This window comes from Carcharodon carcharias, chromosome 3, assembly GCF_017639515.1.
Source record: "Carcharodon carcharias isolate sCarCar2 chromosome 3, sCarCar2.pri, whole genome shotgun sequence".
Classification (NCBI taxonomy): domain Eukaryota; kingdom Metazoa; phylum Chordata; class Chondrichthyes; order Lamniformes; family Lamnidae; genus Carcharodon; species Carcharodon carcharias.
Window position 1 is genome coordinate 196,911,756 of NC_054469.1, and position 13,760 is coordinate 196,925,515.

Sequence of the window (13,760 nt, forward strand, 5' to 3'; positions counted from 1 at the left end):
TATTGTGATTCAAACTCCTTTTTCCAGCATGACCAATCACTATATTTAGTGGTTTCAGGTTGGGTGGAGGTGTATATCTTGTGACGCACAAGGTATTGTCATTATGCAAGACAGACCAACCGAATGGACCAGAGGTCATTTCATGTCCTTGATTGTTCATTTGGTCACAGCACTAATCTCAGGTTTGAAAGTTGTCATGTATTCCTAATAATTAGAATAATTTTGTGTTGCATTACTTCTCACATTATCTTCCTAATCTTTGATGTACAGAGAATGGAAATAGACAAAGAAGCTAACTAATCACTTCCCTTTTTCAACTTTAAAATAGGATTGTGGTGATCCTCTCCTTAGGATCTCTGAGCAAAAGAGTCCAAAAGATCCCAGATTCCAGATGAATGCTTCACAGTGCCCTTCTCAATCAACATTGCAACCAAATACAAAATCGCCACTAAAATCTGCATTAACAGAGGCACTTGAACCTTCATCAATGAAAATCTCTAGCTCAGCAAATGCAGGTACAATGACCTAAATCAAAGAAATTAATTGATTTACTAGATGGTTAATTTATCCTGAGAAATTGCATGTGAAACTACAGTCATGAGAAACCAAAGGTCAATCACAGCCACTTTCTCACCCTAGGATTTTACCACAAACACAAGGCTACAACATCTCTAGGAAAAACAAATGCACAACTTGATGATTGTGGACAGCTTTAAAAAGAAAAAAGAGACCAGTGTGGTCCATCTGGCTAGTGCATAGTGAACATCATGTCCCTTGGTGACTTTCATTCCCTTCCATCAAATTTTCCACTAGCTGCTTATCCAATTCTGCCTGAACTCATCAGCCCCCACTGACTCCTTGGATGATTAATTTTGTGCAATTGACCAGTCTCTGCATAAAGTAGCTAAATTTAAACTGTTGTTTCATCATCCATCTAAGTTTGAGGCTATGTACTCTTGTAGAATCTATGATTGTGCTAAACTTAAGGACATTTACCTTGCCTATACAGAGTAGGACCTTGAAAAATTTCAATAACATCATGAATTAACTTTCTTTTTTCTAGTGTAAACACCCGAATTTCCTCAGCACCTTTTGTAACTTGCACCCCTGATGCTTGCTATCATTTTGTATGGAATCATATAAACTTACTGAATTGAAGGAGGCTGTTCAGCCCATTGTATTTGTGCCGGCTCAAAATGAACTAACCAGTCTAATCCAATTTTCCAAATTTTGGACCATAGCCTTGTTGATTACAGCACATCCTAATGCATTTCCAAATACTTTGTAAATACAGTGAGAATTACTGCCTCTAGCACTCTTTCAGGTAGTGAGTTCCAGACCTCTACTACCCTGCAGCTGAAAGAATTCTCAACTGTCCTCTAATTCTTCTACCAATTATTTTAAATTTATACCCTGGTTATTGGCCTTTCTGCTGAGGGAAATAGATCCTTTCCGCTCTGCCTAGGCCCTCACGATTTTAAGCACTTCAATTAAATCTCCCCTCAACCTCTGTTGCAACGAAAACAACACTGGACTAGCCAATCTTTCCTCTTAGCGTAAATTTTCCAGTTCTGGCAACATCTTTTAAAATCTCTTCTGCACCCTCTCTGGTGCGTTCGTATCCTTCCAGTAATGCAGTGGCCAGAACTACGCTATCTGTGGCCTAACTAGCATTTCATATAGTTCTAGCATAACCTCCTCCCCTTAAATTCTATGCCTCGGCTAATATAGGAAAAAATCCCATATGCTTTCTAAACCACCACCGTTACCTGTCCTGCCACCTTTAGGGATCTCTGGACATGTATTGCAAGGTTCCTTTTTGTTTCTCTACACTTCTCAGTATCTCAGCACTTATTGTGTATTCCATCTCCAAATGCATTACCTCACACTTCTCCAGACTGAGTTCCATTTGTCACTTTTCTGCCCACCTGACTAGTACATTGATGTCTTCCTGCAGTTTACAGCTTTGTTTCCTCACTTTCAACCACAATTTTGGCATCACCTGCAAACTTCTTAATTATGCCCTGTACATTTAAGTTTAAACATTGATGTTTCCCACAAAACAATTATCTAGTCACAAAAATGCCTGTTGACCATTATCTTGCCTGCCTCTGAACCAATTTTGGATCCAACTTGCTCATTGTCCTTAGATCCCATGGCCTTATACTTTTTAGATCGTCAGTTGTGGCTCAGTTGGTAGCTTTTTCGACTCTTAAGTCACAAGATTCCAAGTTCAAGACCCAATCAATGCTCGAGCACAAAAATCAAGGCTGTCATTCCAGTACATTACTGAGGGCGTGCTGCACTGTCACACTGTCTGAGGTGTCACTTTTTGAATGAGATGAACCAAGGCCCCATTTGCCTGCTGGGATGGATCTGAAATATCCCATGGCACTGTTTTGAAGAGGAGCAGTTATCCCTGGTGCCCTAGCCAATTTTTATTCCTCGATCAACGTCACAAAACACATCTGGTCATTATGACTTTACTGTTTGTGGGAGTTTGTTGTGCGTGTATATATTGGCTACATTACAACAATGAATACACTTCAGAAGTACTTCATTGACTGTAAAGTGCTTTGAGCCATCTGGCACTCGTGAAAAGTGCTATATAAATGTAAGTCGTCTTTGACTAACCTGCCATGTAATACCTTGTCAAAAGTCTTACTAAAATCCATTTAGGCTACAATACACATGCTACCCTCATTGACCTTCCTTGTTACAAGCAGAAAAAATTGAATCAAGATGTGATCTTTTCTCAACAAATCCATGCTTTTCCAAATGGTTGAGTAATACTGTTCATCAGAATTTAATTGCTCTTGTTACACCCTCTGTGTTTGGATGTTTTTCTCAAAATAGTGTTCAGAATTGTTCTTGGTCTTCATGATATGCTCTGGAATTCTGTTCTTGGAATTTGTATTCTATTCCTTTAGTTATGCAGCACAGGTTCCTATTTGCTTTCTTTACTGTTGCCTAACAGTATGCTGATATTTTCAGAGATCTGTTCATCAGAACCTTCAAATCTATCTCTGGTCATGTCCTGTAGGACGAAACCACTTAGCTTATACTACCACTGTATTTTTGCCTTTCTCAATTTCATTAATTGTATTTGCCTACATTGAATGAAATCACTCACTTGTCAGCACGGGTCCCTAAGCTGCCCAGGTTTCTGTATTTGATCAGTCTGCTCCCTGTTGTTTGAGGTTCTCCCTAGTTTGGTACTATATGCAAACATGTAGGATTTTGTTTTTGCACTCCCTTCCAAGTCGTTTGAGTATATTTTAACAGCAAGGGCTCCAGTAGTGATCACTGAGGGAACCCACTGGTTAATCTCTTTCATATGATGGATGTTTAATCACCCTTTGCTTCCTCTGCTTCAACCAATTATCAATGCATTTCAGAGGCGCTCCACCTATCCTTTGCATTCCAACATCTGTTCCAGGGATTATTCCAACCTCTGCCCTCTTGATTCATTTTTCAGTTGGAGATTTGAGAACTTCAATAAATAAGTTTTATACTTGCATAAAATGTCTTTTGAAAATATTAACTGAAAATGGCATCCAGTTGCAGCTATCACTTTTCTTTAACACTTGAACATGAGATGAAGTATGACATTTTCATACTCCTTGCTACTTAACTGAGATGAATGAAGCATTCCTTGTTCACTGCTCAAGCTAAAGCTATGTTTATAAACTTAAAAAACATACTGAATCAGGACTTTCAATAAATTTTCCTTAAGTTTCGAAATCACTAGTTATAGTCTGTATATTCAAAAATGAACGTGAAGTTGATGCATTTAGACCGAGATACCTCTTAAGTATAAGCAAACATAATTAACTTTTGTGTTTTTTTTTCAAAGAATGAAAAATGTGGATGCGTGCCCACCGTGCCACTGACACATTTGAACACATGAGTACACCCACTTCCCAGCCTTTGGGGGGGGTATTCAGCAGAGAGTTGGTGCTCCTTCACATGGATATAAATTAATGAATAAGGCTTCATACTTGCCAGAGCATCATTGGCAAAGATATAGAATCAAACAGCTCAGAAGAAAGCTATTAGTCCCACTTTCCCCACAACCTGTCACTTTTTTCTCTCCAGATATTTATTCAATTTCCATTTGAAAGTTACTATAGAATTTGCTTCCACTACCTTTTTTAGACAGTGCATTCCAGATTTTCACAGCTCATTGCATTTAAAAAAAAACTAATCTTTTTTCTGGTTCTTTTACCAATTGCCTTCAATCTGCAATCATTTTCATTCCCCACTTTCTTTGATATGGGTAGTTCATGATGTCAGACTCTAAAGGAAAGGAAGGAGATAGAATTGAAGAATCAGTAGAGCTTGTTTGTTGATTTCAATAGTTGAACTTTTGTATGGTTTTACTAACTGATATTTCAACTAGCCTGGGATTTTGTACCTTTGTTCAGATTTCAATGTATATTATTTAATTTTAATAGTTGTTTCAGGTGAACAAAACATGAAGGAAGTTCCAAGGTGTCCTGTCAGATTAAGTCCTTTCAAAAAAGTTACTGTTGTCTCCGAGCGACTGAATGTCACAGAGAATGCCACAAATAATGAAGAAAAGAGGGGTGATGATGAAAGAAGTACAGGTGAGCAGATACTATTTCTGTCTGTGGCAGTAGTATTTTGCGTGTTGATTACTAAAAATGCCTTCAGGGATTTTGAGTGAAAACAGTTCCTAAGAGCTCAGTTGTACTATTTTGTATTTAATGGTGAATTGTCAGTAAACTGTCAGTTACTAAAATGCTTGGATTGTCTGAAAATTATAAAAATATTGCCGGAATGTATCCCTGAATTGTGGGCTGATAAGCAAAGAAAAATTGTTTACGTATGATGCCTTTCACGACTTCAATGTCCCAAAATGCTTTGCGATCTGAAATATTTTTGAAGTGTCGTCACTGCTGTATTGTCAGAAATGTGGTAGCCAACTTGTGCACAAATGACAATTAGATAATGATTAGTTAAGCTGTTTTAGGTTGGCTGAGGGATAAATATTGGCCAGGACACCACTGCTCTTCCAAATAGTGCTATGGATCTTTTATATCCGGTTGAGAAGTTAACTAGAGAGCACAAAACCGCTAACTGTACAGCTTTTGATCTATTGCTGCACAAGAATGTCAGCCTAGATTTTGTGCTCAAGCCCCTGAGTGGAAATTGAATAAATAACTTCTATCTCAGGCGAGAGTGCAACCGTTGAACCATAGCTGACACACTTGAGTAGAAACCATTCTTAACCGCTCATTTTGTTTCTGGCCATATAATATCACATTAGCCTTGAGTTAGGAAGAAAATTAGAGCACTATTTCCTGAAAAGGAAATCCTAATCAAGATTTGAAATGTTCTACATAAAATCAGTCCAGAGTATTAAGCCAGGTAAGCAGGATCAGATGACTTAAGTTAACCAGTTATCAGGAATAATTTCTTCATTCAGTCTTAAATATTTGAAATAATCTGTGAGTCTTGATTGTAGAGGTAAAAAAAAGATATGTTCAAAATATGGATGCTGTGATGTGAGAGAACTGGGATGTGTTTTAATAGACACACTTTGGGTGACCGCTTTGCAGAACACCTGCAGTCTGTTTGCAAGAAAGACCCAGACCTCCCTGTCGCTTGCCATTTTAACACTTCACCCTGCTCTCTTGCCCACATGTCTGTCCTTGGCTTGCTGCATTGTTGCAGTGAAAGCGCAAACTGGAGAAACAGCACCTTATCTTCTGACTAGGCACTTTACAGCCTTCCGAACTGAATATTGAATTCAACAACTTTAGATCTTGAACTCCCTCCTCCATCCCCAGCCCCTTTCTGTTTCTGCCCCCTCCCTTTTGTTTTTTCCAATAATTTATATAAATTTTTCATTTCCCACCTATTTCCATTATTTTTAAATCTATATCTTTTATGCCCTGTTAGCCTTTCCACCTCACCCCCACTAGGGCTGTACCTTGAGTGTCCTGCCATCCATTCTTAATTAGCACATTCGTTTAGATAATATCACCACCTTCAACATCTCTTTGTTCTTCTGTCTGTGACATCTTTTGTTTATCTGCTCCTATCACTGCTTGCTTGTCCCTACAACCACACCCCCACCCCCAACTTCTCCCGACCCCACCTTAAACCAGCTTATATTTCACCCCTCTCCTAATATTCACTCAGTTCTGATGAAGGGTCATGAGGACTCGAAATGTCAACTCTTTTCTTCTCCGCCGATGCCAGACTGCTGAGTTTTTCCAGGTAATTCTGTTTGTGTTTTGAATTTCCAGCATCCGCAGTTTTTTGTTTTTATCTCTGTGTTTTAATAGACCTTGACTTTTTTCCTTTGTGTTTCTAACTGACTAATATCAGAATATGGTTTGATTGCTGGCTTAATTCTTTTGTTTTACATTAAATGTGCCAAATGTGCACAATGATGTGGGACTTTACAAGTATAATAATGCAGCAGCCTAATTGAATTAAATTATGTCCTGGCCTAGCCACAATCTTTACTTTTTTGGAAACATTGACTCATTTGACCTCCACTAATTTGCCCTAAGTAACTATTACTTTACGTGAACCTCATGTTCTTTTACATATGAACCTAGCTAGTGTGGAAAAGCTATAGCCAAACCTTATCCAGTTTGGTTGATGTCCTTAAATGCATGAGGCGATCACAGGGTAGAAATTGGGATTGGAAACCTTGAATTCCCCATCCTCTCCTAAGTCCATGTCCATTTTTCCCGGAACAGTAGCGTTGTGGTAATGTTGGACGAGTAATCTAGCGGTCCAAATTAAGGATCTGGAGAGATGAGTTTGGATCCCACCACAGAAGCTGGGGGAATTTAACTTCAACTAATTAATAAATATGGAATAAAATGTTAGTCTCATTAATAATAATCATGAAACTATTGGATTGTTATAAAAAACCCATCCGGTTCAATAATAGGAGGAAATCTGTCGGCCTTGCCTGTTCTGGCCTATATGTGACTCCACACCCACAAAATATGGCTGATTCTTAACTGCCCTCTGAAGTAACATAGCAAGCCAATCAGATGTATTGAACTGCTATCAAAAAGTCAAACAATAAAATTGAATGGACCACCCAGCATTAACCTTGGCACCAGAATAGACAAAGGCACACCCTGTCCCTTTGCCTCAAAGCCCTCCTCACTAGAGTCTGAAGACTTGTACCAATATTAGGAGAACTGTCCCACAGATTAGTCAAACAACAGACTGACAAACTCACCAAACCATACCTTATTGAGCCAATGTCTCAGGCTCCTCCATCACCATCCCTAGGTATGTCCTGTTCCCACCAGCCCAACAGATCCACCAGAGTGGCAGCATTCTGGAGTGAGTGACCCTGGGAATCCTCAACATTGACTCTGGACCTCATGACATCAGGCCAAACACAGGCAAAGAAGCTTTCTACTGATTACCACCTAAGGCCCTTCCTCAGGTGATAAATAAGTGCTCCTTCATGTGGAACTTCACTAAGAAAAAGCATTGAGAGTGGCAAGGGCACAGCATGTGCTTTGGGTGAGAGACTTAATGTCCATCACCTAGAGTGGCTTGGTAGCACCATTACTCACCAAGCTGGCCGAGTCCTGAAGGACATATCTGCCAGTCTGGGCTTGGGGCAAAATCTACTTGATTTTGACACCAAATTATCTGTTGCAGATGCATCTCTCTGTGATTGCATTGGTATAAGTGACCACCATACAGTCCTTGTATAGGCAAACTCTCACCTTCACACTGAGGACACCCTCCGTTGTGTTGTGTGGTGCTACCAGTGTGTGTTAAATGGCATAGATTCAGAACAGATCTAGCAGCTCAAAACTGAGCATCCTTGAGGAACTATGGCCTGAGAGCAGCCACAGAATTATATTCAACCACAATCTGTAACCTCATGACCTGCCATTTCCCTCACTCTACTGTTACAGTAAAGTCAGGAGATTAACCCTGGTCCAATGAGGAGTGTAAAAGAACACGTCAGGAGCAGCAGAAGATGAATTTAAAACAAAAGCCTGCTGATGATACAACACAGGACTACACAGAGCTAAGTGATCTCACAACCAATGGATCAGATCAGCGCTCTGCAGTCCTGTCACAACCAGTCATGAATAGTGGTAGAAAAATAAACAACTAACTGGAGGAAAAGGCTCCAAAAATATCCTCACCCTCAACGGTGGGGAGCCCAACATGTCAGTGCAAAAGACAAGGCTGAAGCATTTGGAACCATCTTTAGACAGAAATACCAGGTGGATGGTCTATCTCTGCCTCCTCCTAAGGCCCCCACACCATCATAGATGCTAGTGTTCAGTCAATTATATTCATTCCAGGTGATATCAAAAAATGGCTGAAGGCATTGGATATAGCAAATATGATGGACCCTGACAGCATCTCAGCTGTAGTAGTGAAGAATTGTAGTCAAGAACCAGCCGCACCCTTAGCTAAGCTGTTCCACACAGCTATAACACAGGCATCCACCCAACAATGTGGGAAATTTTCCAGGTACGTCCTGTCCACAAAAAGAAGGAAAATCCGTCTGCAAAGAGCAACACAAGTCCAGTCTAGCCAATTACTGTCCCATCAGTCTACTTTCAATCATCAGCAATTTGATGGAAAGTATTGCTGACAGTGCTAATGTGGCACTTACTCAACAATAAACTGCTCACTGATGCTCAGGTTTGCTTCTGTAAGGGCCACACAGCTGCACGCCTCATTACTGCCTTGGTCCAAATGTGGAAAAGAGCTGACTTTCAAAGGTGAGGGGAGAGTGACTGCCCTTAACATCAGGGAGCTCTAGAAAAATTGAAGTCAATGATAATTGATGTGGGAGGTGCACTCTCCAGTGGTTGGAGGTCATAACTACCACAAAGGGAAATAGTTGTGGTTATTGGATGCCAATCATCTCAGCCTGCAGGACTTCACAGCAGGGGTTCCTAAGGATAGTGTCCGAGGTCCAACCATCTTCAGCTATTTCATCAATCATCTTCCCTGCAACATAAGGTCAGAAGGAGAGATGTTCACTGATGATTGCACAATGTTCAGTAGTATTTACACCGCTTCAGATACTGAAGCAATCAGTGCTCTTGGTAACATTCAGGTTTGAGCTGATATGTGGCAAGGAATATTTATGCCACACAAGCATTTGCAACCATCTTAATCAGTACTACACAGGTTCCAAGCAAAAGACCATCTCTTGCAAGAGAGAATCTGACCATCTCCCCGTGATGTTCAACAGCATTACCCATCGCTGAACTAGTTCTGTCGAAGGGTCATGAGGACTCGAAACGTCAAATCTTTTCTTCTCCGCCAATGCTGCCAGACCTGCTGAGTTTTTCCAGGTAATTCTGTTTTTGTTTTGGATTTCCAGCATCCGCAGTTTTTTGTTTTTATCTATGTATTATGGAATACTTTCTATCTGCCTGAATGAGTACAGCTTCAATAACACTCAAACTCGACATCATACAAGGCAAAAGCAGCCAGATTGATCAGCATCCCATACGCTATCTTAAAAGTTAATCCCCTCCCTCATGGACACCCAGTAGCAGCAGTGCGTATCATTTACAAGATGCATTGCAGCAACACATCAAGGCTTATTTGACAGAACCTTTCAAACCCATGGGAGAGAATTTTCTCCCTGTTTGGGAAGGGGGGGCTGGGGTGGTTGGATGGGAGCAAGTGCGCAGCTAATCGCCGACAGTGTCACATGAGCTGGGACATGTCAATGAACTTTATTAGAACTTTCATTCAATTTATAAACACTTCATGAAACCTCATCCCGCCTGTGGATGAGGTTTCATGATAAATGCAAAGGCCGCCCAGGCTCTTCACCTTAAGGTTGGACGGGCAGCTCCATTAAGTATTTCAATTACTATTTAAATGGCCTTAATAGGCCTTTGACAGTTGGCGGGCGTGCAGCCAACTCCGGTGTGTGCCCGCCAAACTGAAAATCTGAATGACACGCGGTGACATCGGGATGTATGCCTGACATCACCGTGCATCATCTTACGCATCGGCAAGCGGGCCCCGCCCCCGCCCGCCAACCCGAAGATTCTGACCATGATCTCTGCCACCTCGAAGGACAAGGGTAGCAGATACATGGGAATACCACCACCTGCAAGTTACCCTCCAAACCACACATTATCCTGACTTGGAATTATATTGTTGTTCCTTCATTGTCACTTGATAAAAATCCTGGAGCTTCCTTCCTAACAGGACGGTGTGTGTGCACCTACACCACATGGATTGCAGCAGTTCAGCAAGGTAGCTCATTACCACCTTCTCAAAAGCAATTAGGGATGCAATAAATACTGGTCTTTCCAATGACGCTCACATCCCAAGAATGAATTAAAAACATCATGCTTTTCTGTCATCTTGTATTGGATGAGGAGAAATTTCCTCCAACTACATAAGAGAAAATTGAAAGGCACAGACTTTGGTCCTCACCAGAAACTCCTTCTCTGACTACTATTTCCATTCCTCTCCCTGGTAAAATGAATCTGAGACAGACTATTTGCAGCCTTCACTTGGTTTGAATCTCTGCCTCTAGCCATATATGAGCTTCGTCATTCAGGTCACCTACTTGCACTTCTGTCCCCTGTGTAAGCTGATTTGCTGCTACCACCTTGATTCATGCCTTTGTTGCATCTAGACTTGGCTATTCCAATGTTCTCCTCACTAGCTTGCATCTTTCACCCTCCATAAACTTGTGCTCATCCAAAACTCAGCTGCCCATCTCAACTCACAGCAAGTCTCGTTCACCCATCACCCTGTATCTGCTGACTTTTGCTGATTCCTGGCCTAATCTCACCTCAGTTTTAAAATCTTCATTCTTGTTTTCAAACATCTCCAGTCCTTCAAGCATTCAAGATCTCTACACTCTTCCAATTTTAGCATTTGTGCCTCCCCAATTTTTATTTGCTCAATTCTTGGAGACCATGTTTCTAGTTGCCTTGGTTGTAAGCTTTGGAATTCCCTCTCTAATCCCTCTGCCTCTCATATTTTTAAGATGCTTTTTAAAGCCCACCTCGTTGTCCTGGTATATTCCTCTGTTGCTCAGTATCAAAATATTTATTGATATTGCTCTTTTTAAATGGCATGTGGCATTTTACTATTTTTAAAGATATTATCTATTATGTATTGTATTACACAAACTACATGTTGTAAGGAAAAAGCGAAAAATTCCATTTATATTTTGCACATTCCTAAAAATATTGTAAAGCTGCTGCATTAGGAAATTTGAATACTCTCCCTTGCATAGCAACCTGCATAATGTAACTGCATATGTGGTTGACTCTTAAATACCCTCTGAAATGGCCTAGCAAGCCACTTAGTTGTAACAAACCACTACAAAGTCACAAAAAAAGGAATGAAACCGGACGGATCACTTGGCATCGACCTAGGCACCGGAAATAACAATGGCAATCTCAACCCTGTCGACCCTGCAAAGTCCTCCTTACTAATATCTAGGAGCTAGTGCCAAAATTGGGAGAGCTGTCCCACAGACTAGTCAAGCAACTGCCTCACATAGTCATCTTCACAGTCATACCTTACAGATAATGTCCCAGACATCACCATCACCATCCCTGGGTATGTCCTGTCCCACCAGCAGGACAGGCCCAGCAGAGGTGGCAGCATAGTGATATATAGTCAGGAGGGAGTTGCCATGGGAGTTCTCAACATCAGCTCCGGACCCAGTGAAGTCTTATGGCATCAGGTGAACATGGGCAAGGAAACCTCCTGCTGATTACCATGTACCGCCTCCCTCAGCTGATGAATCAGTGCTCCTCCAAGTTGAACACCACTTGGAGGAAGCACTGAGGATGGCAAGGACACAGAATGTACTCTGAGTGGGAGCCTTCAATGTCTTCACCACTACTGACCGTGCTGGCTGAGTCCTTAATGACATAGCTGTTAGAATCAGTCTGCGGCAGGCGGGGAGGGAACCAACAAGAGGGAAAAACATACGTGACCTCATCCTCACCAACCTGCCTGCTTCAGATGCATCTATCCATGACAGTATCAGTAGGAGTGACCACCGCACAGTCATTTTGGAGACGAAGTCCTGCCCTCACATTGAGGACACTCTCCATCGTGTTGTATGGCACTACCACCATGCTAAATGGGATAGATTTTGAACAGATCTAGCAACTCAAGATCCATGAGGCTCTCTGGGCCATTAGCAGCAGCAGAATTGTACTCAACCTGTACACAATCTAACCTCATGGCCCAGTATATCCCCCATTCTACCATTACCATCAAGCCAGGGGATCAACCCTGCTTCAATGCAGGAGGGCATGCCAGGAGCAGCAGCAGGCATACCTAAAAATGATGTGTCAACCTGATGAAGCTATAACACTGGACTGCTTGCGTGCCAAGCAGCATAAGCAGCAAGTGATAGACAGGGCTAAGCGATCCCACAACCAAAGGATAATATTTAAGCTCTGCAGTCCTGCTACATCCAGTTGTGAATGGTGGTGGACAATTGAACAACTCATTGGTGGAGCAGGCTCCACAAATATCCCCATTCTCAATGATGGAGGAGCCCAACATATCAGTGCAAAAGATAAGGCTGATGCATTTGCTACAACCTTCAGCCAGAAGTGCCAAGTGGATGATCCATCTCGGCTTCCTCCGGAGGTCCACAGCATCACTTGCCAGCCTTCAGCTAATTTGATTCACTCCATGTGAAATCAAGAAATGGCTGCAAAGGCCATGGGCCCTGACAATATTCTGGCAATAGTACTGAAGGCTTGTGCCCCAGAACTTGCAGCGTCTCTAGCCAAGCTGTTCCTGTACAGCTACAACACTGGCATCTACCTGGCTATGTGGAAAATTGCCCAGTTACTCCTGTACACAAAAAGCAGAAAAGCAGGACAAATCCAACCTGGCCAATTACTGCCCCACCTGTCTACTCTCCATCATCAGTAAAGCAATGGAAGGAGTTATCAATGGTGCTATCAAGTGGCACTTGCTTAGCAATAACCTTCTCACTGATGCCCAGTTTGGGCTCTGCCAGGGCCACTCAGCTCCTAACCTCATTACAGCCTTAGTTCAAACATGGACAAAAGAGCTGGACTCCCTAGGTGACGTGAGAGTGACTGCCCTTGACATCAAGGCCGCATTTGACCATGTGTGGCATCAAGGAGCCCTCGCAAAACTGGAGTCAATGGGAATCAGGGGGAAAACTCTCCACTGGTTGGAGTCATACTTAGCACAATGGAGGATGGTTATGGTTGTTGGAGGTCAGTCATCTCAGCTGCGGACATCGCTGCAGGAGTTCCTCAGTAGTGTCCTGGGCCCGATCATCTTCAACTGCTTCATCAATGACTTCCCTTCCATCATAAGGTCAGAAGTGGAGATGTTCGCTGATGATTACATGGATGTTCAGCACCATTCACGACTCCTCAGATACTGAAGCAGTCCATGTCCAAATGCAGCAAGACCTGGACAGTATCCAGGCTTGAGCTGACAAGTGGCAAGTAACATTCGTGCCACACAGGCAATGACCATCTCTAACAAGAGAGAATCCAACCATTGCCCCTTGATGTTCAGTGGCATTACCATCGCTGAATTCCCCACTATCAACATCCTGGGGGTTACCATTAACCAGAAACTGAACTGGACTAGCCACATAAATACTGTAGCTATAAGAGCAGGTCGTAGGGTAGGAATCGTATGACGAGTAACCCAACTCCTGACTCTCCAAAGCCTGTCCACTATCTACACGGCACAAGTCAAGTGTGTGATGGAATACTCCC

General features: G+C 42.0%; 1 protein-coding gene across 2 annotated transcripts in view; it reads left to right on the forward strand.

Annotated features, from left to right (window-relative positions):
* Positions 1–13,760, forward strand: part of anln (anillin, actin binding protein) — a 105,313-nt gene that overhangs the window by 39,695 nt on the left and 51,858 nt on the right. The window contains exons 8-9 of one of the 2 annotated variants that reach the window (XM_041184916.1): positions 329–515; positions 4,458–4,610. In XM_041184916.1, the coding sequence (XP_041040850.1) occupies positions 329–515; positions 4,458–4,610 (340 nt within the window). The remainder of the gene's footprint in view (positions 1–328; positions 516–4,457; positions 4,611–13,760) is intronic. The other variant, XM_041184917.1, reaches the window with a different exon arrangement.